Source organism: Morone saxatilis, unplaced genomic scaffold (assembly GCF_004916995.1).
Source record: "Morone saxatilis isolate NCDOM2014 unplaced genomic scaffold, NCSU_SB_2.0 Contig6, whole genome shotgun sequence".
NCBI lineage: Eukaryota > Metazoa > Chordata > Actinopteri > Moronidae > Morone > Morone saxatilis.
Genome location: NW_023340206.1, coordinates 13,671,153 through 13,697,233, shown reverse-complemented (window position 1 = coordinate 13,697,233; position 26,081 = coordinate 13,671,153). Strand labels below are relative to the sequence as shown.

At 42.4% G+C, this 26,081-nt stretch overlaps 4 protein-coding genes across 4 annotated transcripts; 3 read left to right on the top strand and 1 right to left on the bottom strand.

Annotated features, from left to right (window-relative positions):
• Window positions 1-1,873: 1,873 nt before the first annotated feature.
• On the top strand, window positions 1,874-10,852 carry LOC118339709. Its single transcript, XM_035677408.1, has 15 exons — window positions 1,874-1,935; window positions 2,435-2,598; window positions 2,687-2,711; window positions 2,978-3,091; window positions 3,580-3,726; window positions 4,681-4,799; window positions 4,981-5,101; window positions 5,211-5,846; window positions 7,735-7,898; window positions 8,148-8,172; window positions 8,771-8,884; window positions 9,045-9,182; window positions 9,579-9,694; window positions 9,870-9,990; window positions 10,069-10,852. Exons 1-15 carry the CDS (start codon window positions 1,875-1,877, stop codon window positions 10,707-10,709), a joined length of 2,706 nt encoding a protein of 901 aa, XP_035533301.1. The 5' UTR covers window position 1,874; the 3' UTR covers window positions 10,710-10,852.
• Window positions 10,853-13,391: 2,539 nt separating this feature from the next.
• Window positions 13,392-17,122, top strand: f10 (coagulation factor X). The gene is made up of 8 exons (XM_035677947.1): window positions 13,392-13,549; window positions 13,916-13,940; window positions 14,225-14,338; window positions 14,757-14,888; window positions 15,119-15,420; window positions 15,510-15,627; window positions 15,953-16,140; window positions 16,476-17,122. The coding sequence occupies exons 1-8, from the start codon at window positions 13,475-13,477 to the stop codon at window positions 16,896-16,898; spliced, it is 1,377 nt and encodes a 458-aa protein (XP_035533840.1). The 5' UTR covers window positions 13,392-13,474; the 3' UTR covers window positions 16,899-17,122.
• Window positions 17,123-18,582: 1,460 nt separating this feature from the next.
• prozb (protein Z, vitamin K-dependent plasma glycoprotein b) lies at window positions 18,583-21,799 on the top strand. Its single transcript, XM_035677406.1, has 8 exons — window positions 18,583-18,676; window positions 19,515-19,675; window positions 19,763-19,787; window positions 20,414-20,590; window positions 20,703-20,834; window positions 20,924-21,003; window positions 21,115-21,253; window positions 21,336-21,799. Exons 1-8 carry the CDS (start codon window positions 18,583-18,585, stop codon window positions 21,797-21,799), a joined length of 1,272 nt encoding a protein of 423 aa, XP_035533299.1.
• Window positions 21,800-23,288: 1,489 nt separating this feature from the next.
• pcid2 (PCI domain containing 2) lies at window positions 23,289-25,628 on the bottom strand (the record flags this gene model as incomplete). Its single annotated transcript, XM_035677952.1, is given in 9 exon segments — window positions 23,289-23,496; window positions 23,890-24,013; window positions 24,099-24,224; window positions 24,321-24,394; window positions 24,498-24,598; window positions 24,766-24,907; window positions 25,120-25,195; window positions 25,368-25,471; window positions 25,574-25,628. Coding segments are annotated over 9 exon segments (892 nt in total), but the record flags the coding sequence as incomplete, so codon positions are not given.
• Between the last annotated feature and the right edge of the window lie 453 nt (window positions 25,629-26,081).

Genomic DNA, 26,081 nt, shown 5'->3' with positions numbered 1-26,081 from the left:
CCCCCCCCAGCCTCCACCACTGATCTCATGTGTGAGCTGAACAAACAGACTGCTGCTCTTTGCCTTCAATAATGAATACTGAATAAATAAATTTGGTGAAGGTTTCCCCTGTTTGGCACACCTTAAATCTTAGTTTTCTTGAATGGAGTTTGGTGTGTTGAGCTGCAAAACCACTTATATTTTCATTTATCTTGATTTCAACCTTTAATGGAGAAAGTTAAATACTAATTATTATTGATCAAAGAGTGAAATTACAGACACATCTCTGTCTGATTAGAAACTCAGCAGCTCCCTCCAGTGGGCAAACTTATTAATGACACTGCTGATATTATTTCACACTATCACACATTTATTTTTATACATATGAACCTGAGAATTGAATTTCTGTGTAACAAAATATTTTATTCTGCCAAACATAAACTATTATTAGTTAAATACTGTGACATCAATTTGAACTACAGCTGAGTGAATTGGAGAAATTAAGTTTCATTTGGGTAAACTGAAATATTGTACATTAATGTTGATTAAATAAAATAGACAGTACTGGTCAGTACTTGGTTCGACTCCCATCATTGGCTGGTCCCTGGATCCATGGTCCTGTGGTTGGGGTGTGGTTAACTTCACTTGGTCTTTTCTTTTGGTTGGAAATGTGTTGGTTCACCAAAGGAAGCAAGGCAAGGCTTCTCTTTGGATGTTGATCCTCATAAGGTTTGAACCTACAACCTAAGAACGTCAGTCTCCATCCTGCTGAGCTACTGGATCAGACAGTGGAACTCTGGTTCTTAGAGACTTCAGTCTTCGTCTGGGTGGTCACACATTAAAACTTAATGTGTGCCTTGAGGATCGAACCTTTAACCTAAAACCAGTGTTCTTACAGCCTTGAGCCACTTAGTCCAACACGCTGTAGCTCACCTTCTTGAAGCTCTTCGGTCTCTCCTTCAGACAGCAGACCAATTATTATAGACTACATTATAGTATTACATTAATCTAGAAATATAACACTGTTTGCTGCTTTGAAGGTTTTTACTAAATAAAGTGATAAAAACCCTCTAATTCTCTATTTCTTATCCATATATTCGTATTAAATCCTGTTCAACAACCTTCTGGGTTCGTGCTCTTCCACCTTCCTCTCCCCGGGGGTCAGTTCATTAAAACAAATGTTAATTATATTTATCAGATAAAGTTAGTCGAAATAAAAAGTCCAATAACTCTAAATTCTTTATTTTCAAGATTAACTGAATTAACTCTTTGCTTCGGTTACATGTGAAACAGTTTATCCAACCTTTTTAACAGGTTTATGAAGCTCATTACTGAACAGTTACTCATCGTTTAAAGTAATACATTCCCACTGTGAATCCATTTGTCTTCCTGAATCAGAAAATGGTCGCGGGACAGATCCGGTGTTGTGATTGAGTTTTACTGATTTAAGGATGTGGTGCTCTGATGGCAAACGGATGATGTTCCCAGTGCCGGCCGTTTACGCCCAATGCGAGAATGACGAGAACTTTAAGCTAAGAACAAATAGCTAGTACTCACTAGCTGCTGTACGCTCGGGGGGGGGGGGGGGGTCGTAGTGATTTCACAACTTTTATTGTCCACCCCCTGGTCAAGCTCAACCAGAGGTGGAACTGCGTCTGTTGGAGAAACTACAGCGCTGCACAACTCACGAAAAACGTCCTAAAAGTTATTTTTCGTTTGATTAAACACTAGTGATTAACTTATGAATATTATATTACATTAATGATACACACTGGACCTTTTAATAAAGAATCTGTATTCACCCACTCAATACGTGGGGGGGGGGGCAGACTTTGCACCTCTGGGTCCAGGATGAAAACAGCAGCACAGCAGTCAACTCTCTGATGAAATCAACTATGTGGCTGAGACTCTTCTTCACCTTCGTCTTCGGCTCCTGCGGCTGCCGGGCGGCGTCAGGTGAGGAAAAGCAGTAAACGTTGCTTTAAGTAGGGAGGGCCAATGAAAGTAAGGTTGTAACTAATTCTTTTTTGGGGGAGTAACTGTAATATAATCACTGAAAAGTATTAGTAATTAGTTACACTATTAGTTACTGGTGAAAGCAATATTATTACTAGTAATCCCTTACAGCCCAACACTTTACTCGATGATTGCACGAGATTGACTGACCGCTCTCTGGAAATGAGTTTGTGCTGCATATTTTGCAGAGGAGGAGGTATCGAGCTGTGAACAACAAAGATGAAATAAATAGAAACTGATTGAATGTTTTTGTGAGTTATGATGTCAGTGTGCGAATATACGACAGCTTTCAGGGGAGACAAAAAGAGAAATCACAGAGTTATTCTTTTAAATATCCAAAAAACTTAAACTCCATTTAAAAATCTGCCATTTTAATACTAACATGAATGCTGCCAAGACAGCTGATCTAAAGCATTCTGTTGAACTTCCTGTTTGGTAGTCTTTCTGGATCCAGATCAAGCCCATGGCATCCTGGTCCGGACTCGGAGGTATAACTCCGGCTGGCTGGAGGAGCTCCAGATGGGAGATCTGAAGAGGGAGTGTCTGGAGGAGAAATGCTCCTACGAGGAGGCCCGGGAGGTGTTCGAACACACCGAGACCACGGTCAGAGCTGGTTTCTTTTCACTGGGTTATGTTTTCTTTCATTTAGGGATTTAATAATAATGTCAGTCTGACGTTTCTGTTTCCTCAGAACGAATTCTGGAAAATATACAACAGTAAGTAACCACACGTTTTCTTCTAATTACAGCTTCAATCTCATACCGGTATAAACGCTGGACCTCACTTCTTTAGGGATTGCTGCGGCCTTAAATGTGTGATTTTACAGAAGTGATGCATGTTGCAATGTTTTTTTGCATTTTTTTGCAATGAAATTGTGGGAGGAAGAGAAAATCACAAAAATAGCAACTTTGTTCCAGTAAGAATAAAATCTCTAATAGTTTGGAGGCGTACATGAAATAAGGTCAGTATTCTTGTCCTGTAGTCCCAGACAGCTGTAAGTCGAACCCCTGCCTGAACGGCGGCAGCTGCTCCACCCAGGGTTCATCCTACACCTGCTACTGCCTGCCAGAGTTCAGCGGACTCAACTGTGAGCTCGGTGAGCAACAGACAAAAACACACTGATCCTTACTCAAGTGAAAGTAGCAATACCAAAATGTAAACATCCGAGTAGAAGTCCAAATGTTACTGTTTACTGAGCTTTCAATTTGTTGTTAAGTAATGTGTAAATAAACTTGTATACAGATGACACACCGCTGTATGTCTGTAAAATGTGTTGATCTCATTTAAGTAAATGAAGACCTGCCTGGACTCTCTCAAATGAAATTAATTTAAATAAATCGTTACTTACTGTTAGTTAAAATATCAATAGTAAAAGAACAGTATTTTGCAAACTGCATTAGTAAAATGTTCTAACTTCAGATTATATTTTATTCAGGCAAAATTCCTTTTTAATACTAAAGTATTGAGAAGTTTGACTTGTTTACTTGTTCTGTTTTGTATCATTACCAGAGATTCAGGTATTGTTTTAACACCATTATTGAAAGTGGACAAACAGCAACTTTACTGTATTGTTGTTGTTTTCAGAGTACCTGGACGTTCCCGACACCTGCCTGCTGGAGAACGGAGGTTGTGACCATTTCTGTGACGAAGAGGCGGGAGGACGTAGTCTAAACTGCTCGTGTGCAGATGGCTACTTCCTGGACGTTGACGGGCGGAGCTGTGTAGCAAATGGTGGGAGGACGGTCTGAAACATTGTGAAAATATTTTGTATTTTTCATCATCATCCAGATCTGAAGCACATTTCTGCCACAAAAAAATGAAATTACATAAATCATAAATATCTATATTCAATGAATATCTATTTTTCCTCATTTCTGGCTTTACCACAACAACATATCTCATAACTGACTAATGAAGAATTTTTTCTTTGCATCTTAAATCTTTTACTTTTTATATTTATATTTAATCTTCTCTACTCTGATGAATAACTTAAAGTTTTTGTAGTAATATTTAACCTGAAAAGCCAAACATTTGATTTAGTATTTTTTAATAATTTTCCATCCATTTTTGTCTGGTACTATTGTCTAAGTGCTTAATCATAAAGTTTATGATTAATTCCTGCAGCACTCTATTCAGAAATTGATGTTTTTGAGTCAATCTGACTGAAGAAGGAATCTCAAAAACTATTCAGATGTCTTAAATTTGAGCATATGAGAGCTTCATTTTCACAGAAACTTCAGTTTTTATGTCTTTTTGTCAGACTTCATTGATGCTTTTGCAGGAAATCTCCCTCTCTGCTCTACAGGGGCCCCAACAACTCACCTTTAGACTCCCCTCACACTGACCCCTTAACCTTATTTATAGTGCAACTGTGCCCCAATGCACTGTTAAAAACTACTGTGTGTCCAACAGCGTTCAACAAGGACAAACATTTCTCCAGTTTTAAGAATCCGTAACGAAATCAGCGTCATATTCTGCTGGTTTCATTGAAAATTGAAAAAGTTTTTTGTGGTTGGCCGTCGCCAAGGTCTTGCTCATGGTGGTACTGTTGGGTCTCTGTAAATGTTAAATGGAGTTCGGTCTAGACCTGCTCTATTTGAAAAGTGTCCTGAGATTAACTTTGTTATAAATTGGTGCCTTATAGCAAATAAAATTTAATTGAAAATTGAATTGAATTGGTTTCAGAGTCGGTAGTGTGCGGCATGGTCCCCATCCTGGAGGGGGAAAACAAAGCCAATCAGCTCGACCCTCGAGCTCGAATTGTCGGAGGAACCGAATGCCCCAAAGGTGAATGCCCCTGGCAGGTACGCTGATGCTACAGGAACTGTGTGTAGTTTTGTAGTCTCATTTTTCACTCCAGTTTCAGTCATGAGATTCAGTTAATGGACTCTGACCTCTGAAATTCAGAAGATTCCACTAGAAGATTCTAGTGGAAATCCCGACATTAAAAAGGCCCTCATAATATGTGAGTAAATGTTTCTTAAGGTTTTGCTGGTGTACAAAGGCAAAGGTTTCTGTGGAGGAGTGATTTATAAACCCACATGGATCCTCACAGCATCTCACTGCCTGGAGGACACCGACGCTCAGTTCCTGAAGGTGGTCGCAGGTATGAATCCCTCCGTTCACAGCAAACGCCTTCATCTGACATGTGACCATACTCATCTGCGTTTTGTGTTCCTGACATGAATTTGTGGATCCTGCTCTTTGTCTGCCAGGTGAACACAACACGGTGGTCAACGAGGGCACGGAGCAGCTCATCCAGGTTGCCGAGATCATCATGCACGAGAACTACGAGACACGCACCGCCAACAACGACATCGCCCTCCTTCGCCTGGCGTCGCCCATCACCTACACCACTTACGCCGTCCCGGCCTGCCTGCCGACGCGGCCCCTGGCCGAGCGCGACCTCTGGGCCGTCAGCCTGCACACGGTGAGCGGCTGGGGCAGGAGGAGCGAGAACGGACCCACCTCACACCTCCTGCGGCGTCTGAAAGTGCCGCGGATCCGGACCCAGCAGTGTGTGGAGGAGAGTGGCGTGGTGCTCTCCAAGAACATGTTCTGCGCCGGGTACATCGAGGGCCAGCAGGACTCGTGTAAAGGCGACAGTGGTGGACCCCTGGTGACAGAGTACAAAGGGACGGTGTTCCTGCTGGGCATCGTCAGCTGGGGGAAGGGTTGCGCACGACCTGGCAACTACGGCATCTACACTCGAGTGTCCAACTACCTGGAGTGGATCCACAACCGAACAATGCCGCCGCCACCGCCGCCAGCTCAGCCAACAAACAACACCACGACTTCCTCACACAACGTGAATGCAAGGGCGGAGCTACAACATTTACTGCAGTCAAACAGTTCACAGTGGTAAAGCTTGTTCAAGTACACTGCAATGTTATGTCTTATTTCAACTCAAAAACACTTTTGAGGCAGTTTTTACAGACTAGTTTACAGAAAGTGACTGAGTATTTTTTACTGGATATTTTGTTTTAAGCACAAATAAACAGAAAATAAAGGCAGTGTCACACTGTAATGTGATAAGAGATTTGAACTCAGACACATTGTACATAGTACAGTGCAGTGTAACTTATAAAAGCTGCTTCATCAACAATCTTTGAACAAATTAGTTTGTTATACTTAACATTTTAGAGTTAAAATAATCACATTACAGTGTATCAAAGAAAAAGGACAAAATACCCAAAGTCAACCACATCGGTTAGGAAGGCGCTCTGAACCGAGATAAACCGCCGTTATGACATCACAACAACAACTTGGACTGTTTTTGTCTCAATATAACACAATGTGATTGTTTACTGCTTAAATATTGCTGTCACTGTCCTGTCGAGGTGTCTTCTAATGTAACGTATCTGAAATAATAAATAGAACAAAATATAATTCAAATGTAATTATAATTATTTGAATGTGTCTTATAATCTTTTGTATGAATAAAACATGAAATATTTATTGTTTCAGTTTACTACAGTTTGTATAGATTATGGAATTGCTCATATATATATTAATAATCAATCATAGTATAAATCAGACTGAATGTACAGTCATTGAATGAGTCAACTCGTTTGCTTACAGCTTTAAGTCTGTTTGCTAATTTCACAACTGTGTAAAACCCTCATTCCTGCACACACAGCGCAGTGTTATCTGTATGTATCCGAGTACTTCTACTTTACTGGAGTATTTTCTTTCAATGCAACAAATACTTCTACTCCAGATTTTACACATATTCATACGTCAGTCATTTTTCTTTAACTACTCATACTGTAACTACATGAAGCTGAGAAAACATTATTGTTTTTTCACTGAACTGCAGATAATCAATCAATCAACAGGAAGTCAAATGCAAGGCAGAGTGGAGATGTGTTTACTGACCTGGTTAAAACTGACTCAGAGGGTCAGAGGCTCGGTGGGCGTGGACTAAAAGAGCCCCACGTCTCCTACAAACACACTTTGTCCTCGTTCTGCTGAGACATTGAACACAACATGCTGCTGAGGAGCTGCTGCGCCGTCTGGTCACTGTCAGCCATCGCTGCTGCTGCAGGTTGGTTTGTTCTGCTGAAACATTAAGTTAGCATGTTAGTAACTCAAGTCTTTAAATAAACTAATGATGAGTCATGATAACTTACTTTTATTCTTCAGAAAAACTTTTTAGAACGTTTAAACATTTGTATTTTTCTGCTTTTGTGCTCAGTGAAAAACTAATTTAACATTTTCAAACGCAACTGTTACTACTGTTACTATAAAAAAAATCAGCTTTAAAACAATTACTGAAATGCAGATTTGTTTTGCTTCTAAAACTCAGAAATGTCATGTAATGTAAGTTTTCCTTTAATCTATAGCTTGAAGGCTGGGGGGTATAAGTCTTCTAGCTAAGAGAGCTATCATATTATTTGCTTGGCGCCTACTTCAAACATTACAGTAACAACAGAAGGTTCTATGGATACTTCTAAAAACAAGCATTGAGTTTCAAACTGGAGTCCAGAAGAGAGCCGGGTGGTTGACGGACGCTGGTATAAAACTACAAAGTTGCAAGAATCTAAAAAAGGTGACAGCGGGGGAGGTTAAACTTTAACATTTGCTGATCAAAGCATATGACAGTTTTTTAGTTTATTTCAAAACCTAAAAGTTAGAATTTCGACTAATTCTGTTCAGAAAAATGTCCTTTGTTTGTTGCAAAGGTTTTCTGGACTGTCCAGTTTTTACAGCGTAATAAATGATGCCGGTTTGTTTCAGTGTTTGTAGAGAAGCACGAGGCCAACGGCGTGCTGCAAAGATGGCGGCGAGCGAACAGCGGCTTCCTGGAGGAGCTAAAACAAGGAAACCTGGAGAGAGAATGCATTGAGGAGATCTGCAACTACGAGGAGGCGCGAGAAGTTTTCGAGGACGAAGACAAGACGGTCAGAGTTCTTCCCCTCGTAGAACCCTCGAACTTTACTCAAAATTACAACCAAACTTTAGTCGCTGCGAAAAAACCCTGAAAGTCTGGTTACAGGTACAGACTTTTATTTATGGACAATGTGGCTGTTATTCTTAAACACTGTACAAAGTTAGCAGTTTGTATATAATATATCGCGACTGAAGAACTTTAGCTTTAGCTCTTTTCCTGAATGATGACTGAACAGTTTTCTGTTGGTTCCTCTTTGCAGAAGCAGTTCTGGCTGACGTACGAACGTAAGTAATTATTTTTAGTATTTTAATCTGAGCGATATCAGGTAGGTAGTTGACAGGGTCCATATTGTTTTGGTCCAAAAGTTTTATTTTATTGTCGAGCAGTATATTGATTTGTTCCGATATTGATTGATCAGTATCTTTCTGAAGCCTGTGATCAACTGTTATTGATGCTCATTCTTCTGTCGTCTGTTGAACAAAAACCATCAATCACTCAGCTGATCCTTTATATACTAATTATAAAACATTTAGTTCTCTTATCTTTGTGTTTTGGTGAATGATTATCATGTTATATATTGACGATTAATGACATTAAAACTTCCATATGTGAGATTCTGCAGCATTTTATGCTTCTGTGGGAATCAGCAGTGAGTGAACGGGTTGTAACGTAGCGACTTATCTTCATATGTTAATATATCTTCATTGATAGTAACGTTATTCTAAATACGATTGTCAGTTATTTTACAGCGCTCAGTCAACCGGACGCTGACTGCAGTTCACTGAACGGCCACTGGTGTCAATATTTTACAGTTTATGACAGTTACATATAGTAAGATTAAAAATAATAATAATAAGTGTTATGATTTAATTTTTTTATCAGGTCGTGACCCCTGCTTGGATAACCCGTGTCAAAACAACGCCACATGTATCTACATGAGGACGTCCTACCAGTGTTTATGTCCTGAGGGCTTTGATGGACAATACTGTGAGACAGGTAAGAAAAAAACTAAGAATTTAAATGACCCAACTCACGTTTTACAGCAGCTGGAGCCAGAATCTGGACTTCACACTTGTCCTACATATTATGTTATTTATAATATGAATGTATATTAATACTGTGTAATGTGTAATAATGTTACCCTTTCTTTCCTCAGTGGTAGAAGACTTACTGAAGTGTCTATACCAGAACGGACACTGTGAGCATTTCTGCGACGGCTCGGGTGAGCGCAGTAAATGTTCCTGCGCTGACGGATACAAACTGGGAGCGAACGGACGCCAATGTATCGCTCAGGGTAAAAACTCTACCTCACAACTGCTTCTTTAAAGCAGCGATGCCTTTACTGTGACACTGCGAGTATTACACCAACCCATGATCACATTAATAAACCCATGAGCTTTTTGTATCCTAAAAAAGGACTCGAAATGATTAATCAATTATTAAAATGGTTGACAATTAATCGACTAATTGTTGCAGCTCTAAACATTAACAATATAGTCTCATATTTAGGTGTCAGGTGGGGAAGATTCAGCCCTGATCTGCCCCCTAGTGGACATATTGTTTAATCCTCAAATTACACATCAAATACATAATCAGTGACATTCACATCATAGCTGTCGACACCGACGGGACGTTACAGTCACACCGGTTCTGTAGCGCTCAGAGTGAAACTGTGTGTGCTTCCTTACAGTGGAGTATCCGTGTGGTCGGCTGGCTCCACAGAAAACGGACCTGAACCAGAGTGTCGTGGGTCAGACCCGGCTGGTGGGAGGTAACCACTGCCCCAAAGGAGCGTGTCCTTGGCAGGTAAACACCGCTGTACCACTGCTGGGGGTATTATAAAGGGTGCATCCTCTGGAGAGTTTGACTGCTTGAGTTCAATTTCGAGGTGCGAAAGAAGAAGTCAAGTCATCAGGATTCATCCTGTTAATCTGAAATATACACAGATAATTCTCCATCCATATATCTATCGATCGATCAGGTTCTGGTTCAGTTACATGGAGACAGCCACTGTGGAGGTGTTCTAATCAATCCGGACTGGGTCGTCACCGCTGCCCACTGTATCCACGGCAACAACCCCCAAAACCTCACTGTGGTGGCAGGTAACTAATCAGCGCTTTGTAATCAGTTACATTATTGTTACTTTGATGTCTCATTAACGGTTTCTCCTCCGTTACCAGGGGAACACAACTTGGACGTGGAAGAGGGCACAGAACAGAGGATACCTGTTGCCGTGGCGATCGCCCATGAAGGCTACGTCCCGGAGACCGGTGACAGCGATGTCGCCTTGCTGAAACTGAATCGGTCCGTCACCTTGAACCGCCACGCCATCCCCATCTGCCTGCCGACCGCAGACTTTGCCCTGCAGGAGCTCCTGCTGACCCGCTACCACACCGTGTCCGGCTGGGGCAAGAAGACCACCGGGGGCAACAAGGAGCCCGGTGCCACGCACGCCGCCCCGTTGTCCCCCATCCTCCGCAAACTTTCCGTCCCAATCATCCAGAACTCCCAGTGCTCAGACAGGGCCCAGTTCAACTTCACCCACAACATGCTGTGCGCGGGATACCTGGAGGGTGGTCAGCAGAGCTGCCGCGGTGACGACGGGAGCCCGCTGGTCACGCTCTACGGCTCCACCCACTTCCTGACGGGCGTGGTGGGCTGGGGGCGGGGCTGTTCACACCCGGGGTATTACGGGGTGTACGCCAACATGGCCAACTTTGTGGAGTGGGTGCAGAGCATCATGACGTCAGCAGCCAATGAGAATACACCGGAGAGCGCTGCAGCGTCGACTTCAGACTTACTGCAGCAGAAACTTGTTTAATAAAAGATCATTTTTAGGAAGCAACAACTGTTTTTGTTTTTACAGTTTAATTCTTTGTGTCATGAAACATAAGCAGGACGTTTAAGTGCTGTAATTCTCCAGTTTTATCGTCGGGTTGGATAATGATTTACTTTTTATTTATGATCAAGGGTGACGTATAATGTATCGGCTGTAATGTAGAAATAAATAAATAAACAACATTGGTCGGATCTCAAATATATATATATATAAATATATTAAATATTTCCAAGTCAAGGCCAAATTTACATGCGAGATATTCGTACGATTCCCATCAAATTAAGAGAAGTACATTACACTGACTGCATTTAATAAAAACCCCACTGAACATCTCAACATCTGTATCTTATGTACAGAAAGGATCACTTTACAAACTACAGTTAGAAGCTGAGGATGTGCAACTCTAATATCTTAAAGCATGTCACTGAACGTCATAACAAGAACAATAAATTATATATATATATATACAAAATCATAATAATCAACATTCAAGAAACATTTTACATTATTTGATGGGGGGCGATGGCCTTACTTCCTACTTCTACAGTTTGTTTGACACTTCTGAGCCACAGTACAGACGTTTTTTGTTTCTGCTGCATTGTGGGACGACAGATCCAGGTGAGTTTGTGTATAAATTAACGTTTTTAACAGGTCAAAAGAGCAGCGTTAACTAAAATACATTTCTGAGGTACTTAGTGGAGTCACTTTGCAGGTTTTACAAACCTTTAATGAGCATATAAAATACAAAGTAATGTTAAATAGTGTATAAAACAACAAAATATTATATATGTTGCATAATGAGAATTTAATGAGGATAATCCTAATTTTCAATGCAGGACTTCTACTTGTAGGAGAGGACCTTTAAATACTCTTATTGCTACTTTTACTTGAGTAAAATGTCCGAATACTACAGTTCAGAGTAAATATTGATCAGTTTGGACATCCGCCACCAGGCCCCCCGAGCTGATTGGCTGCAGGGCGGGAAGTGGAGCAGTAAAACGAGAGCCGTACCTGTCGACCTCACCGATGACTCCTCATTTACTGTAAACGTCTACCCCTCCTCCCCCCTGTGGAGCGCTGCCAAAAGAATTCCCCCTCCTCCCTGTACCAGTGCGTACGTGTGAGAGATCCTCCCACGGTCAGTATCTTCCTCTTCATGCAACATCACGTTTTCAGTCACGTTTTGTTGTTTTAAGATGGAAACGCTGAGCAGACGATATAAAGGAAGCTACAGGAGACGATATTATGCCATAAGAATCCAAAAACCAAAAGATAAATCCAGAAGCTTTATCTGCCGAGGTCACCTCCTTCTGGGCAGCCAGATTTAACAAAAAGCTCTTTAATGGGTCCAAGATGTGGAGATTGTCCCCAAAAACAGCTTCAGTTTGTCTGTAAGAAGGCTTCATCAGAAACATCGGTTTTATTTTTATATTTAAATCCCCACCCCTTTTTGCTCTGTGCTCCAATCACAGTCATGGAGCTTTGAATATGTTCGCTATTGTTAACTAAAGCTGTCAAATAAAAACAAGTACGAACTAGAATATTTACAGTAAAAGTAAACTAATAACTTTATGGAAAACCAGATCAACGTCTAACTCCATCCAGCCATCACTCTGAAGGTTTCTGCTTGGACGTTTGTTCCAGTAATGCACCCTGGGACTTGTAGTCTGTGCAGAAAATATGACGTTAAGCTCCGCCCGGTCGATCAGGCGCTCCCCCCCCCCTATCCTCCCCTCTCTCTCTCTCTCTCTACACAACAGGTCACTGCCTCATCTACCCCTCTTCTCTCCTCTCCCCTCAGACTCCATTACTTTCTACTCGGCACAGGAGTTGTAAGCCGAGCTCACATCCATCGGGCATGTTTTGGTTTGCCGACTGTCCTTGCCTGCTGCTCTCCACCGTGCCGCCGTCACGAGGTACGTTTCTAAAAATCTGAACTTTCAGAGTGAAGAGGAGGAATATGGAGTTAAAGCAGGGGGGAAAGTTGTGTTGAGAGGGTGTTTTGGGAGGTGGTGGGACGTGGAGGGGGGGTTGTGTGTTGATTGGCGGCTGGCAGGTGACACTTGACCCCGTCCTGTTTTGTGTGTTTAGTATGTTGTGTGTCTTACAGATTTTAGATTTGTGATGATTGACAGCTCTTTCCTTCACTCAGACACCAACATTACATCTCATTGGACAAAGAAACCACTTGCTTGGCCGTGATTGGTCCTTTTTCTGTTTTCAAACTAGAAACTTCCTTGTTAATGAAAACTTTTCAGATGCGAGAAAAGGTGGAAGGAGCTTGAAGAAGCTTTCTTTAAAAGATGAAGTTATTTATAAAAGTGCTACTCCACTCTGTGACATCACTTCACACAGCTCACCTGTCAGTTGCGATCATCAGTTCGCAAATTCAACCGATTGCAGTGAATTCTGAGCAACCTTGATAATCTATCCAATCACATTTCCGCAAATGTAACCAATCATTGTCGATTAACGCACAAAACGTTGAGCCATACATCACCAACGGTTACCCCCAAGTTCCAGCGGGCACAGCCCCGCCACTGATCTGGTTGCCTTTGGTAGTCGAGATAGTAGCACAACCTCCCGAACGCCTTGGATAAAAAACACTCAATCAGAGACTAAATAATGTGAACTGACGAGGTACTTCTGTTCTCTCGCCAGTCTTCTTGGATGGCAAGGTGGCCAGTCAGGTGCTGACGCGGCGGAGACGAGCTAACAGCTTTTTTGAGGAGGTTAAACAAGGCAACATGGAGAGGGAGTGTGTGGAGGAGCGCTGCAGCTGGGAGGAGGCGCGAGAGATCTTCGAAAACGCTGAGAAAACTGTATTAACCTCCTGCAACTACACACCCAAACACTGCTGTCTGACAAGTCTTAAAGAAACACATAACTTGAGAACACCCTGTTGGTTAGCTGTTCTACAGTTTAGCTTAGCCTAACTTAAACTACTGTAGCACGAAGACTTGAAGGAGGGTGCTACCGCAGCCAAGTGTAGAAATACAAATGTAAAAACAAGACAGGAACAGCTAGCATCGGAGCTATTTAAAATAATAAAATAATCAATTCAATTAATAAAATGACACTTTAAAATCCACAAAGGCCAAAAAACCTGGACCACACTTTCTTCACTGATACACAGTGATCAGATTTTAAGTTGTTTTGAACTATTTCATCTGTTTTTCTTTTTTCAGAATGAATTCTGGGCCAAATATGTCGGTAAGGCATTTTGTTCTGTGTTGTCGAAATGACTTTGTTCGTATCAGGCGCTGTAATCAGGGAATGCACCCTTAAAGGTCCAGTGTGTAACATTTAGGAGGATTTCTGGTCAGAAATGGATAATAATCACCTGAAAATAATAATCACTGTGTTGTTTGGCACCAAATTACCTTTGTAAAATCTGAAATCTACGAATGAAAGCAGGGACTGAAAGTAATGTATGAATATAAGTAAATTACATCCCATCAAAACTCCCCTGACTGTATGTTATGTTTGTCCTGCAGATGGCGACGCCTGTGAGTCGATGCCCTGTGCAAACAAAGGACTTTGCAAAGACGGAATAGGAAGCTACGACTGCTACTGCCAGGCCGGGTATCAGGGCTTCAACTGTGAAATCGGTACAGAAGCGCAGTCGCTCTGGACAGCTGCTCAGTGTCCTTTATAAAAACGCTAACTGTCCTTTATAAACAGTCTCAAGGAAGAGCTGCTGGTTATGAAGTGTCGTTTACAGGAAACATGGGACTGTCTTGGATAATATGACAATCCTGTAGGTTTTGTTTAAGAGGGACGGATGGTTTGTATTTGGTAAAAGTTTAGTGAAACTCTCGAGGAACTTCAGTCTCCTTTCTCTAATGAATTACCAATTTATGTCCAGTGCCAACGTTCAGTGCCACAGCAGGAGGTAGTGTCCTTTATGTGCTGTATCAAGGTAGAAAGTAAGAGTTGATGTTCTCGTCTGGCGATAGAGCTGAGCTACCTGGTGGGTTGTCTAAACATCCCTCCCTGCTCTTCACATTGTTTCCTATGTCTTTGCAGTTATTCCAGAGCTCTGTGAGAACAAAAATGGCGGTTGCGAACACTTCTGCAATGTGGTCCGAGGAAGCGTTCAGTGCTCCTGCACGGACGGATATTTCCTGGCATCAGATGACAAATCCTGCAACTCCAACAGTGAGACAGACTCAGTATTTAGTATTTTGATTGAGTCCCTTGTTTACAACACACTTCAGACTTTGGGAATTACTCCATGGCACCACCATCCGGACAAAATGTCTACTTGTCCATAAGAAATATCTAATCAGCACTGCTCTACTTCCAGAATCAAATCAACTTACATGGTTCTTTCACTGATTTAACTTTGCACAAATCCTGACCTCTAATCTTCACATGAATTCTTGCAGAGACCTTCAAATGTGGCGCCATCATTACCGAAAACATCCGGACTGTGTTCAGGTATGAGAGGCAAAACACAACAAAGGGGAACGCCACCATGTCGCCCCCCACAGGCACCAACATTAACTCCACCGAGCAGAAGGACGTGCCGGACAATGTTGATTTCTCAGAGACTTCACGTTTTGAGAACAGCAACAACAGCTTTATGTCTGGAAACGAGGTTTTCGAGAAAATTATCACCAAGCAAATGGCAGCTATGACCCGCATTGTTGGCGGAGAGGACTGTCCTCCAGGAGAATGCCCATGGCAGGTAGAGACACTTGGGGTCCATTATTATCCTGGACAGATATTCTGAATGTTTGTGTGTAATATGAACTTTTGTTGGTCTCGTCCTTGCAGGCTCTCCTGCTGAACGAGGAGGACAGAGGGTTCTGCGGAGGAACCATCCTCAACGAATACATCATCCTGACCGCCGCCCACTGCATGAACCAATCACGATACATCTACATCAAGCTCGGTAAGTCAGACTAACCAACCAGCTCAACCACTCAATGCTGCCGTTCCGTGTGGCTGTGCGTTCAATAGGAGGCTGTAAATGTATTCAGTTTTTTTGCGCTTTCACACGTTTGATTTTGTGACTTTTTGCAGTTTAATTGGTGATGAACTGAACTCTTGGTTTGTAAATGTAAATCGCAGAAAAGTACTATTGTTTGTTTTGTAAAGCACGTTGAGCTTCATTTCCTCTAATAAAAATAGTTTGTTATTATTATCAGCTGTTATTAATTGTCCGATTATTACAGAAACTGCCCCGACTTAAATAATTATTATTTCTGTGCATTCAGGTGAGTTTGATGTGTTGGTGGATCATGGCAATGAAGTTACCCACCATGTGGAAACTATCATCACCCACAATAAATACAAGCCAGACACCTACCACAATGACATCGCACTCATCAAACTAGCCACGCCCATCAAGTTCACCAGGTTCATCCTGCCGGCCTGCATACCTGAGCAAGATTTTGCTGAAAAGGTGAAGGAAAATCTGCATTTTGATTTTTCAATGGAAAGAAAGTTACTGGTCTGGGTCAAGAAAACCTGAGAATTGTCGATGGGTTTTTGGACAAATGAAACAAATGAGTTGTTACGTAGTGAAACTTAGAGGCGCTGGTTACCTTCGGACAGAGCCGTGCTAGCTATTTCCCTCTGTTTCCAGTCCTTATGCTAAGCTAACTTAACTCGTACTTGCCATACACTGGAAGAATGGCATCAATCTTCTAACTCTCAGAAAGAATTGGTGCATTTCCCAAAAAACTGAACAATTGCTTTAAAACCACAGTTAAATTAATGTCTTACTTCTTCTTGCAGGTCCTGATGCGACAGCCGGATGGCATGGTCAGCGGTTTCGGTCGTCTCGGCGAGGGTCGGCAGCCGTCCACGATCTTGCAGCGCCTCACCGTCCCCTACGTGGATCGATTAACCTGCTTAGAATCCACCCAACTGCGAATCTCCGCCCGCATGTTCTGCGCCGGCTACGACCAAACAGCCAAGGATGCCTGCCAAGGTGACAGCGGCGGGCCGCACGTCACACGGTACCGCAACACCTATTTTGTCACCGGCATTGTGAGCTGGGGCGAAGGCTGTGCACGCAAAGGCAAATACGGCGTCTACACCCAGGTATCCAAGTACATCCGCTGGATCCGTGAAGGCATTGAAAGGCTGATGCCCAAAGAGAAGAGCGGCAACAGAGTGAAGAGGCACCACGGCGCCATCAAGAGGCTGGTTCTGTAACGCTGCGGATTTCACTCTTGATTTCCACTGAGCAGAGCTCGGCCACACTCTGTGCCTCTCATGTAATCCTCTATTTTATGTTTGAAACTTCTAAACAGGCACATTTAAGCCACAGAAACTTATAATTTGAGAAAATTTATTTTTATTTTATAGGACAAAACAGAAATTCTTAAAGATGCATTGATTCATATTTTGGTCACTTGGTGGCAACAGAACAATCTGTAGAAACAACATTCAATATTCATAATATCAGTTATTATTAAGTAGTTGAGGCTAACATGTTAGCAAACAGCTGCCTTTCACATCAGAGCAACACTGACATTGTTCATAATTACTTGTGGGGTTCCTCAGGGTTCTATTCTCGGGCCTTTATATTTTTACTTGTTAAAAGCTGCATAAAATAGATTTTTTTTGTCCACTTGGGGGCGACAGAACAAACTGTGAACCTCACATCTGACATATTATAAGCTTATAAAGTATTGTTATAAACATGTTAGCCAACAGTAGCCTGCATGTAAAAATAAAATGTACAAGAATAATAACATTAGCAATCTGATCTGATCACTGATGAACACTTCGTTTAGTATTAATAAAAAGTGTAAACCAAACAATGTACGTTTTCATGTATTTTTTAATCTGCCACTGCTTTTTGAGCTGAATTTAACAAATACTACAACAGTCCTGATTTTGACATTTCTTTGTGTGATTAAAACATAAACTTCATATGAATGTTTTCACTGTATGTGAAGTACATTGTATATTTACATTTATAATCATCTATTCTGGGGCTTTTGATTTTTTAGGTTAAACATCAAAGTTAATTACAGAAACAACAAGAATTAGTGATAGTAAATTGTAAAATTAACCATTTTGATAATCAATAAAAGTCATTAATTCAAAGGATTTTCTGCTTTTTCTTTGTTATATTATAGTTACAAGTAACATTTGAAGGACTCCATCAACTAATGAGGAGATGGTTGTAAGTGGACCTGATTTAAGGTTATTCTGTGTTTCTGGGTAGAACTAACCAAAGATATACTTCATGGCTAGTTTCGTTAGGAACTATGAGTGATCATATACATTTCCAGGGAATTACAGGTCAGTTATTGCTCAGGATAATTATTGTGGAAGCAGGAATTAAACTTAAACCCTTAAAACTTCTTGCTGCAGGGCTTCTTTAAGAACAATTCCAACAGTTCTGTCTGTTATTTGATCGGGATCATTTTAAATTATTAATCCCAGTGGTGAAATTCCTCCTTGTTTACCTTAAATAAACAACCTACTGAATAGTGAAGTTTCAGAGGTCGGAGTCGGTGCTTGTTTTGCAAGCTTTGAGGCCAGAGTCCACTGCAGGAACACAGCGTTTATTGAGAAGTGTTTTCTTTACTTTAACTCTGTGTGGGAACAGATCTGACTCCTGTGAAAAGACTGAAGAGTTAAAAGATCATGTTTTGTAAAAATGTGTATAATCGCAGAGCAAGTCAGTCTGTAAACTAACTGATTAAAACTTAATTATATTTCTATTGGTTTTACTGAAGCTTTTCAAACATTTTGAATTTTTTTAAATGAGTGCAACAGACTTAAACTTAGATTTAAACTCCGTCATTTTCCTGTTTAATGAACCGATTGTGAGTCATCAGTGTGCAGGTGTGTGTGTGTGTGTGGTCGCAGTGGAGTCAGTGTCATGGCGGTCAACATCATGTCGGCTCGCTGTCGAGCGTCCGTTCTGTTCCTCTACCTCCTCGGTTGCTTCCTTCAGGTCCTCGTCCAAGGAGAAGGTAAGACCTCTGACCTTTGACCCTCTGCAGCGTTTGCTTATAGTTTCATTTTAATCAGATCAGATATTAAAGATTGAGCTGGAAATGTATGGAGGTCAATTTGTGCCAAAAACACTTTGCATAACTCACCTTAATGTCAGGTTGTATTACACTCAGTATGTCGCAATTATGACTTAAATAAGTTTATAAACTTCATCAGAACTCATAATTCATACTTTTGGAGTAATTAGGTCATAATTTTAAATCAGTATGTTATAACTATAACAAAGTATGTCAAAATTACAACTTAGTAAAAACAATTATTACTTATTAAGGGAACATTATGATACATATGACAATATATTATAAATAAAGGCATAATTATGGTACAGTTAATTATAATGAATAACTTAGTAAATGATCAGTTAATATAAATATAGAATCCCGACTCAGTGTGGATAACTATTAATGTACATTAGTGAAAGGTATGATTATTATAATATAATGAATATAGTAATATAATATAAATAATACTTTTATATGCTTTATACTTATACTTAAGTGATTATTATTACACAACTTAGATATAGTAAGCATAACTAACACTACACTATGACTTTGTGATCAATATTTATGACTTTTAGGACTTATTTATGAATCGTTATTGTAGTAATAACGTATGACAATATATCACATTACATATGTGTCATGTTACATTATGTTTTTTCTGTGATTATGATTTAAATGAATGAATATTAAATTCATACACAGTCCGACTGCAGTGGTACATTTATTACTCCACTACACCGTCCAGAGAGAAGCAGGTATGTTTGTGGTAAAGTCGGTCTGGTGTTCGCAGTGTTTCAGGCTCCGCAGGCCCAACACGTGTTCCTGCGCTCCAGACGGGCCAACACGTTCCTGGTGGAGGAGATCCTGCAGGGGAACCTGGAGCGCGAGTGCTACGAGGAGCTGTGCAACTACGAGGAGGCCCGCGAGTACTTCGAAGACACCGCCAAGACGGTCAGACGCTCCCTGATAAAAATAATAATGATCGATATGTATAGATGATTATGGGAAATGATGCTGGTTGTGTTTTTGTCTCCGCAGATCGCCTTTTGGACCGTTTACTACGGTGAGTTTTCCTTCACATCAGCCTTAAACTGATCATTTAATCATGAGATCAATACATCTTTTCTGAGATATTGGTAATATGGACGACTGATATGATTGACAGGTTGGTAACATTCAGTCCTGGTTCTTGTGCTGGCAATTTGTTTATTAAGCTACAAAGTAATTGTCTTGGTTTTTTCTGTAAGGGTTTTATGTCAAGGTTCATCCATGAATGATTCTCAACGCAACCTCCACACTCGTATGTGAAAGTCCGAAAAGAGCCCGTTGGCGAAGCAGTATGGTTTATCCCTTGTTGGAGCGTCACTCTAACACGTTAACACTTTCCTGAGTTCTGGGACAGTAAAACAGACAGATAGTGTGGTGAGATGATCATGTCCTTGGCTTCTTAGTGAAGTCTCAACATCCCGCTGTTTACTTGGACATAGAGTGTAGTTAGAAACAGGGCTAAAGGTTGTATGCATATAATAGCCTCTTTAACAGTTGCGTATGGTTTTACAATGACCAGGTCAAAGGGTTGTATAGGTTCTTAAAAATTGCCATTACATTCTCTTGATTGTTCTTTCCCAACTGTTATTGATCCGCTGTATCTCGATCAGTCTGATTGATCGTCTGTGTGTCTCTGAACAGACGGGGACCAGTGCAAGCCGAACCCCTGCCTCCACGGAGGGAACTGCACTGACAAAGTGGGGGGGTACCACTGCTCCTGCGCCGCCCCCCACTACGGAACACTCTGTGAACTGGGAGCGCCTGGAGATGGAGGACAGCCGCCCTCCTCGCCACAAGCAGGTTGGACCACACCCACAGGTACGCCTTCACAGGGGGGCGGGGCCTATAGGCCTGAATCTCATGGTGCGTTCAGGGGCAACGCGGTACAACCTGCGGTTTCTGTGAACTCATTCTTTTCTGTCTGATCCAGAAATCTCAGAGTGTCTGACTGAAGGTCCGACAGCTTGTCACCAGCTGTGCACGGCGTCCTTCCACAACTTCACCTGCTCCTGCATGTCAGGATTCAAACTACAGACGGACAGACGGAGCTGCCTGCCTGAAGGTCTGACACACCCCCCAAAATCAGAAACACACAAACACGTTTACCAAACCAGTTCAAACTGGTTTAACGACCCCTCTCTGTGTCCGCAGTGGAGTTTCCCTGTGGAAGACTTCCTGACCAGTTCAACACGACTGCGTCAATGTGTCACCATGGAAACTGTCCCTGGCAGGTAAGATGCTCTCAGCCAATCACAGCCAGGTATCAGCTCACCCAGACATTAGTGATAACGAGTTAAAGTCTCAGACTCAGCTCCTGTTGTGCGTTTGTTTTCTGTCTCCAGGTGTCCCTGCAGAACTTCGACGGGGTGGAGCTGTGTAGTGGCGTGGTGCTGGGTCGATTCTCTGTCCTGACAGCCGCCCGCTGCCTCTCCCTGGACTCAGGATCTGATCCCCGACCCTCCAACTTCTACGTGGTCCCGGGTATTTAACTTTATGAACCAGACACACTTTTTATTCAGTATTTATCGTGGATAGTTTTGATATCTCGTCTGTCGTCTCCTAGGCAACGATAAGATGCGCGTCCCTGTCCAGGCTCTTTACGTCCACAACCGTTTCCGTCCAGATCACCACGACAACGACCTCGTCCTCCTCAAGCTGGCCCGTCCCTTGCACTTTAGCCCCGCCCTCATCCACCTCTGCCTGCCCACCAAAGACTTCAGTGAAAACATCCTGATGCATCCTGGGAGGATGGGAATCGCCGAGAGACGGGGGGTTAGTCGGACCCAAAAGCTGGTCTACATGACGCTGGACGAGTGTCGCAGTCAGCTAAATGTCTCGCATCCGCTCAGCAACAAAATGTTCTGCATGAGGAGCCCAAATGGACCTTTGGGGAACCAAAATAGAGTCCAGAGGAGCCTGAATGGACATTTAGGGAACCAAAATGGAGCCCAAGGAATGCAGAATCCATCTTTAGGGAACCAAAATGACCCCGGGGCCACCAATCCGATCTTTAGGGAACCAAAATGACACCCGGGGGAACCCAAATCGACCTTTAGGGAACCACAATGGTCCCAAGAAGAGGCTGGATGGACATACAATGAACCAGAATCCAAATAGAGCACCAGGGATGCCAAATGGAGCAGAAAACCGCGGCAGTTCAAAGAGTCAAGATCACGAGCACTCAGAAGGTGGTGGCAGTCTGAGGTCAGAGGTCAGAGGCCGGCAATGTGGCAGCCAGTTGCCAGGGACACCCGTTGCCACGGTGGATCGAGGGACGGCGTTTCTGACTGGGCTGCTGACGTCATCAGCTCCAGGCTGCAACAGCGGTCTGGTGTTCACCAAACTTTCCCGCTACCTGGCCTGGATCAAACCGCGGCTGGAGGACGCCGAGGACACCAAGGACCACATGACCCCCCAAGTCAGCCAGTACCCTGAGAGTCGCTAACAAGAGACCGCCATCTTTAAAAGTGTTTTTATCATCAAACTTCCTGTTAACTCAAAATCTCTTTAATGGAGCAAACTGCTGCTTTTATGCTTTTTAGTTCCTAAACTAGAAAAATCTTTAATGATACAAATAGTAACTGGTTAATACCTGTTCATCACCTGTTTATACCTGTTCATTGTCAGTTTATACCTGTTCATCAACGGTTTGTACCTGTGGTTCCAGTAGTAGTACCAGAGTCTGGTTCGAGAGAGGATTCAGCTAAAGCTGTTAGCATCAGAGAGATTTATAGTTTGGAACAATCTCACAATATGTTATATTCTGCCCAACTTCCTGTTTCCTAACCCGAGAGTAAAATGAAGGTGTTTTTGGGGTCTTTTATTGCAAGACATAATATAACTAACAATAAATCTATATTTTACCATTATATTGTAAAAATGTGTAACTGTATTGTTGATAAGGTATCAGGTATCGGTGAGTGTGTCCACCAGCACCAATCCGTTACCACTTAATTTATTAGCTATGAAACAGGATCCTACTACTTCCCAGCAGTGTCCTGTTTACCTTTATTTCCCAGGACAGTGAAGTCATTACCTGCCCGACCGGACATTCAACAGTGATAGCGATCATACAGGTTTAGCACTGTACACTAGTGTCTTTCACTATCAGCCTGGTAACTCGGTAAATTCCAGTATCAGGAAGGAAAAACTGGCATTGGAACATCTCTATTGTTGAAGTGATTAAATGTGAAAAACTGTTCAAACTTTGGCACTTAAATGTAATTTTAAAGTGGAATGTAACTTGAATTTTGCATCTTTTAAATATAAAATGATTTTTTTGTTTAAATATTTCCCAAATGTGAAGCCATCGATCATATTTACTGTCAGCAGTTTGTGTTTAAACTGTGCATATTTAAATTTCTCATTTCATGAAATTAAAGTGCTGAATTACTCACTGCCTAAAATAAGGACTCCAATACCCACAATGCACCTTCCAAAGCCTCCAGAGAACACAGAAGTCTTGTTTTAAATCCTGCAAACACGATTGGTTCAATAATGGATCCGATACACGCTGTACAAACCAGCATCTGTTTTATTCAACAATTTTTTACAGTACAAAATAAAAAAAAGAATGAATAGAATAGTTTTCCCTGTGGAGCGTGGCAGCCGGAGGGGATTGTGGGTAACGTAGTCTAGGAGACTGAGGACAGAGGAGGGAATGGATTCTGTTTACTGACCACAAGCTTCTGGTGCTGGTGGGAGATGTAACCTTTGATGTGACCCTGAGAGACACAAACCACAGAAGAAGAGCTGATTTATAAAACTCCTCAAACATCAGGATGTGAAACACACTGTATATACACTGATATTGATTCCGTATTGGCACTATTATTATACCGCAATGTACTTAATCAACAATGTTTTTTTAACTGTTCGATGGAATCTGTTCCATTAATTATTAAAACCAAAGTAAAACGTACTTCTTTAAGTATTAATGTTTCTGTAACCTATCAAACTACGTTCATTTCAAATGCTAATAAAAGCTGCTTCAATCTTTCTGATCTTAAACTGAGTGCGTGTTGATTAAAATAGTGTAAACTGGGCGTCAACGGATCGGCACGTATCAGCGCTTAGAAATGAGCCCCGGCTGTTTCTCCGTGTGTGTGCGTCCTCACCATGTAGATGAGGTTGGCCAGGATACACTGCACCTCGTCGATGTCCACGTCGTCCAGCTGCATCATCTTCAGAGACACCAGGAAGGCGTCCAGAGGCAGCTGGTGCGTCCGCAGCAGCAGATACCTGCACACACGGGAGGAGTGGAGGTGTGAAGACAAACCGGTTCAGGTTCAGACCGGACTGCGAGGCCGGACGGATCTGAACTCACACTTTCTTGAAGAGGTTCCTGTAGGTGATGATCTTCAGCTTCTCCAGGATGAGGAAGATCCCACAGCGGATGAAGAAGGTCTCGTGTTTGGCCAAAGCCTCGTTCAGCAGCAGCAGGTTCCCCTCGCTGACACACACACACACACACACACACACACACACACCTGTGAGAACACCTGACAGCACGCCACCGTGGCACCACCGCCTCCAACCCTCTGCTTACCTCACAGCCTTGGTGACGTCAGCGAACTGCATGAGGTCATACTTCCTCAGGAGCTGATGAGTCGGCATGTGACCCTGAAACAACAACAACCCGCCGTCATACTGGGATCTAAACTGGATCTAAACTGGGATTTAAACTGGTGTGGACTGCTTTCATTAACGGAGCAGAGGTTCTGACCAGCAGCATCTTGACGGGCAGCAGGTAGATGAGGATCATCCTCTTGTTCTTCTGACTGGAGCGATGGCAGTGGTGGAAGGCGTACGACAGAAACTCCTCGGCTGCAGACACAGAAAGAAAGAATCAGTCTACCTGCTGATAGTTTGAGCTTTCTTTCTCTCTTAGAAGAATAATATAAATATAATATACGATAATAATCTAATTATTGAGTCTACATTCTGGCCCTGGTTGTCCCTGAGTTAAACAGAGCAGCAGCTCTGGAGCGTACCCGGCTTGAAGTCGCTGTCGAACATGGCCTTGCGGCCCACGTAGTATTTGTAGGTGACTTTCTGAGCCGGACTGTAGTCGTTCTTCAGGTTGGAGCTGTCGATGGCTCGGATCAGAGGCTTACACAGGTGCAGCTTATTGATCTGATTCATCACAAAATCAAATCAGCAACAATTCAGACACACTCATTTCCTTTACGTTCACTTTGTACGTCCACAGACACACACACTGTCTCCGTCAGTGCTGAGAACCACAGAGAAAAGCTTCCCAGAATAAAGTTTACTGTAGTGCTGTTGTATTATCCTTCGGTGGCCGATCAATCAATAATAATCAACAGTTAGAGGCGGGTCCAGACCTTGAAGTAGATCTTGAAGAGCTGGTTGCTCAGAAACATCATCCCCCACTTCTTCGAGTCCTCGATCCCCGCACGACTGCGAACACAAGAGTTATGATACACGATGAAAACACAGACGAGCTGTGAGCAAACAGAAACGTAGAACTCTTCACAGGAAGTTAAACAGACTTCAGGTGAGTTTAAATAATGTGTGATGTCAAATAAAACCAGCATGAGTGAGGCTCTTAAAGGTGAACAGGTGAACTGACTTGTCGCTGGCACACACTCTGAAGCAGCTCATCAGCTGCTCGGCTGCTTTCTCCAACATCTCGCCCGGCTGACCTTTGCTCTTCTTCTGCAGCTGCTGCTCCGCCTGAACACACACACAGTTCATCATCATCATCATCATCATCATCATCATCGTCATCACCACCACAGATCAGTCTCTGCTGAGCTTTTCACGCAGGTTTCTTACATTGTTGGCAAATATCCTGAGATCCAGAGTGACAGCGAACATCACCGGCAGAGCCCTGAAAGCACAAACACACACTGATCACGCCGCCTTCACGGGCGCCGCCGCCTTCACGGGCTGCACACTGACTCACACTGCAGCAGTCAGACTAAAGGAGGTGGAATTATGAGTCTATTCTCCCACAATGCAATTGCAACAGGTGTTTCTGTAACTGTACAGCGACTCATCGGTTCACTCACACAAATCTTTATATTAAAGGAGGTTTTCAGTTGCTTTTGTTGAATTAACCATTAAAATACTAAACTAATGATTATCCCCACAGTCAGAATACAGCCATCATGAGGAGACTCATCCCTTCCTGTCACACTATCCTGTCCCTTCACCGATTAGTTGTGTGATCATTTATTGATCGGTAACATCAGGGTTGGGTCACCGATCCTGAAGCACACGCTGCTCTTTGAACACGGCTACAGAAATACAAATATAGTGTTTATCAGTGTAAACAGCAATA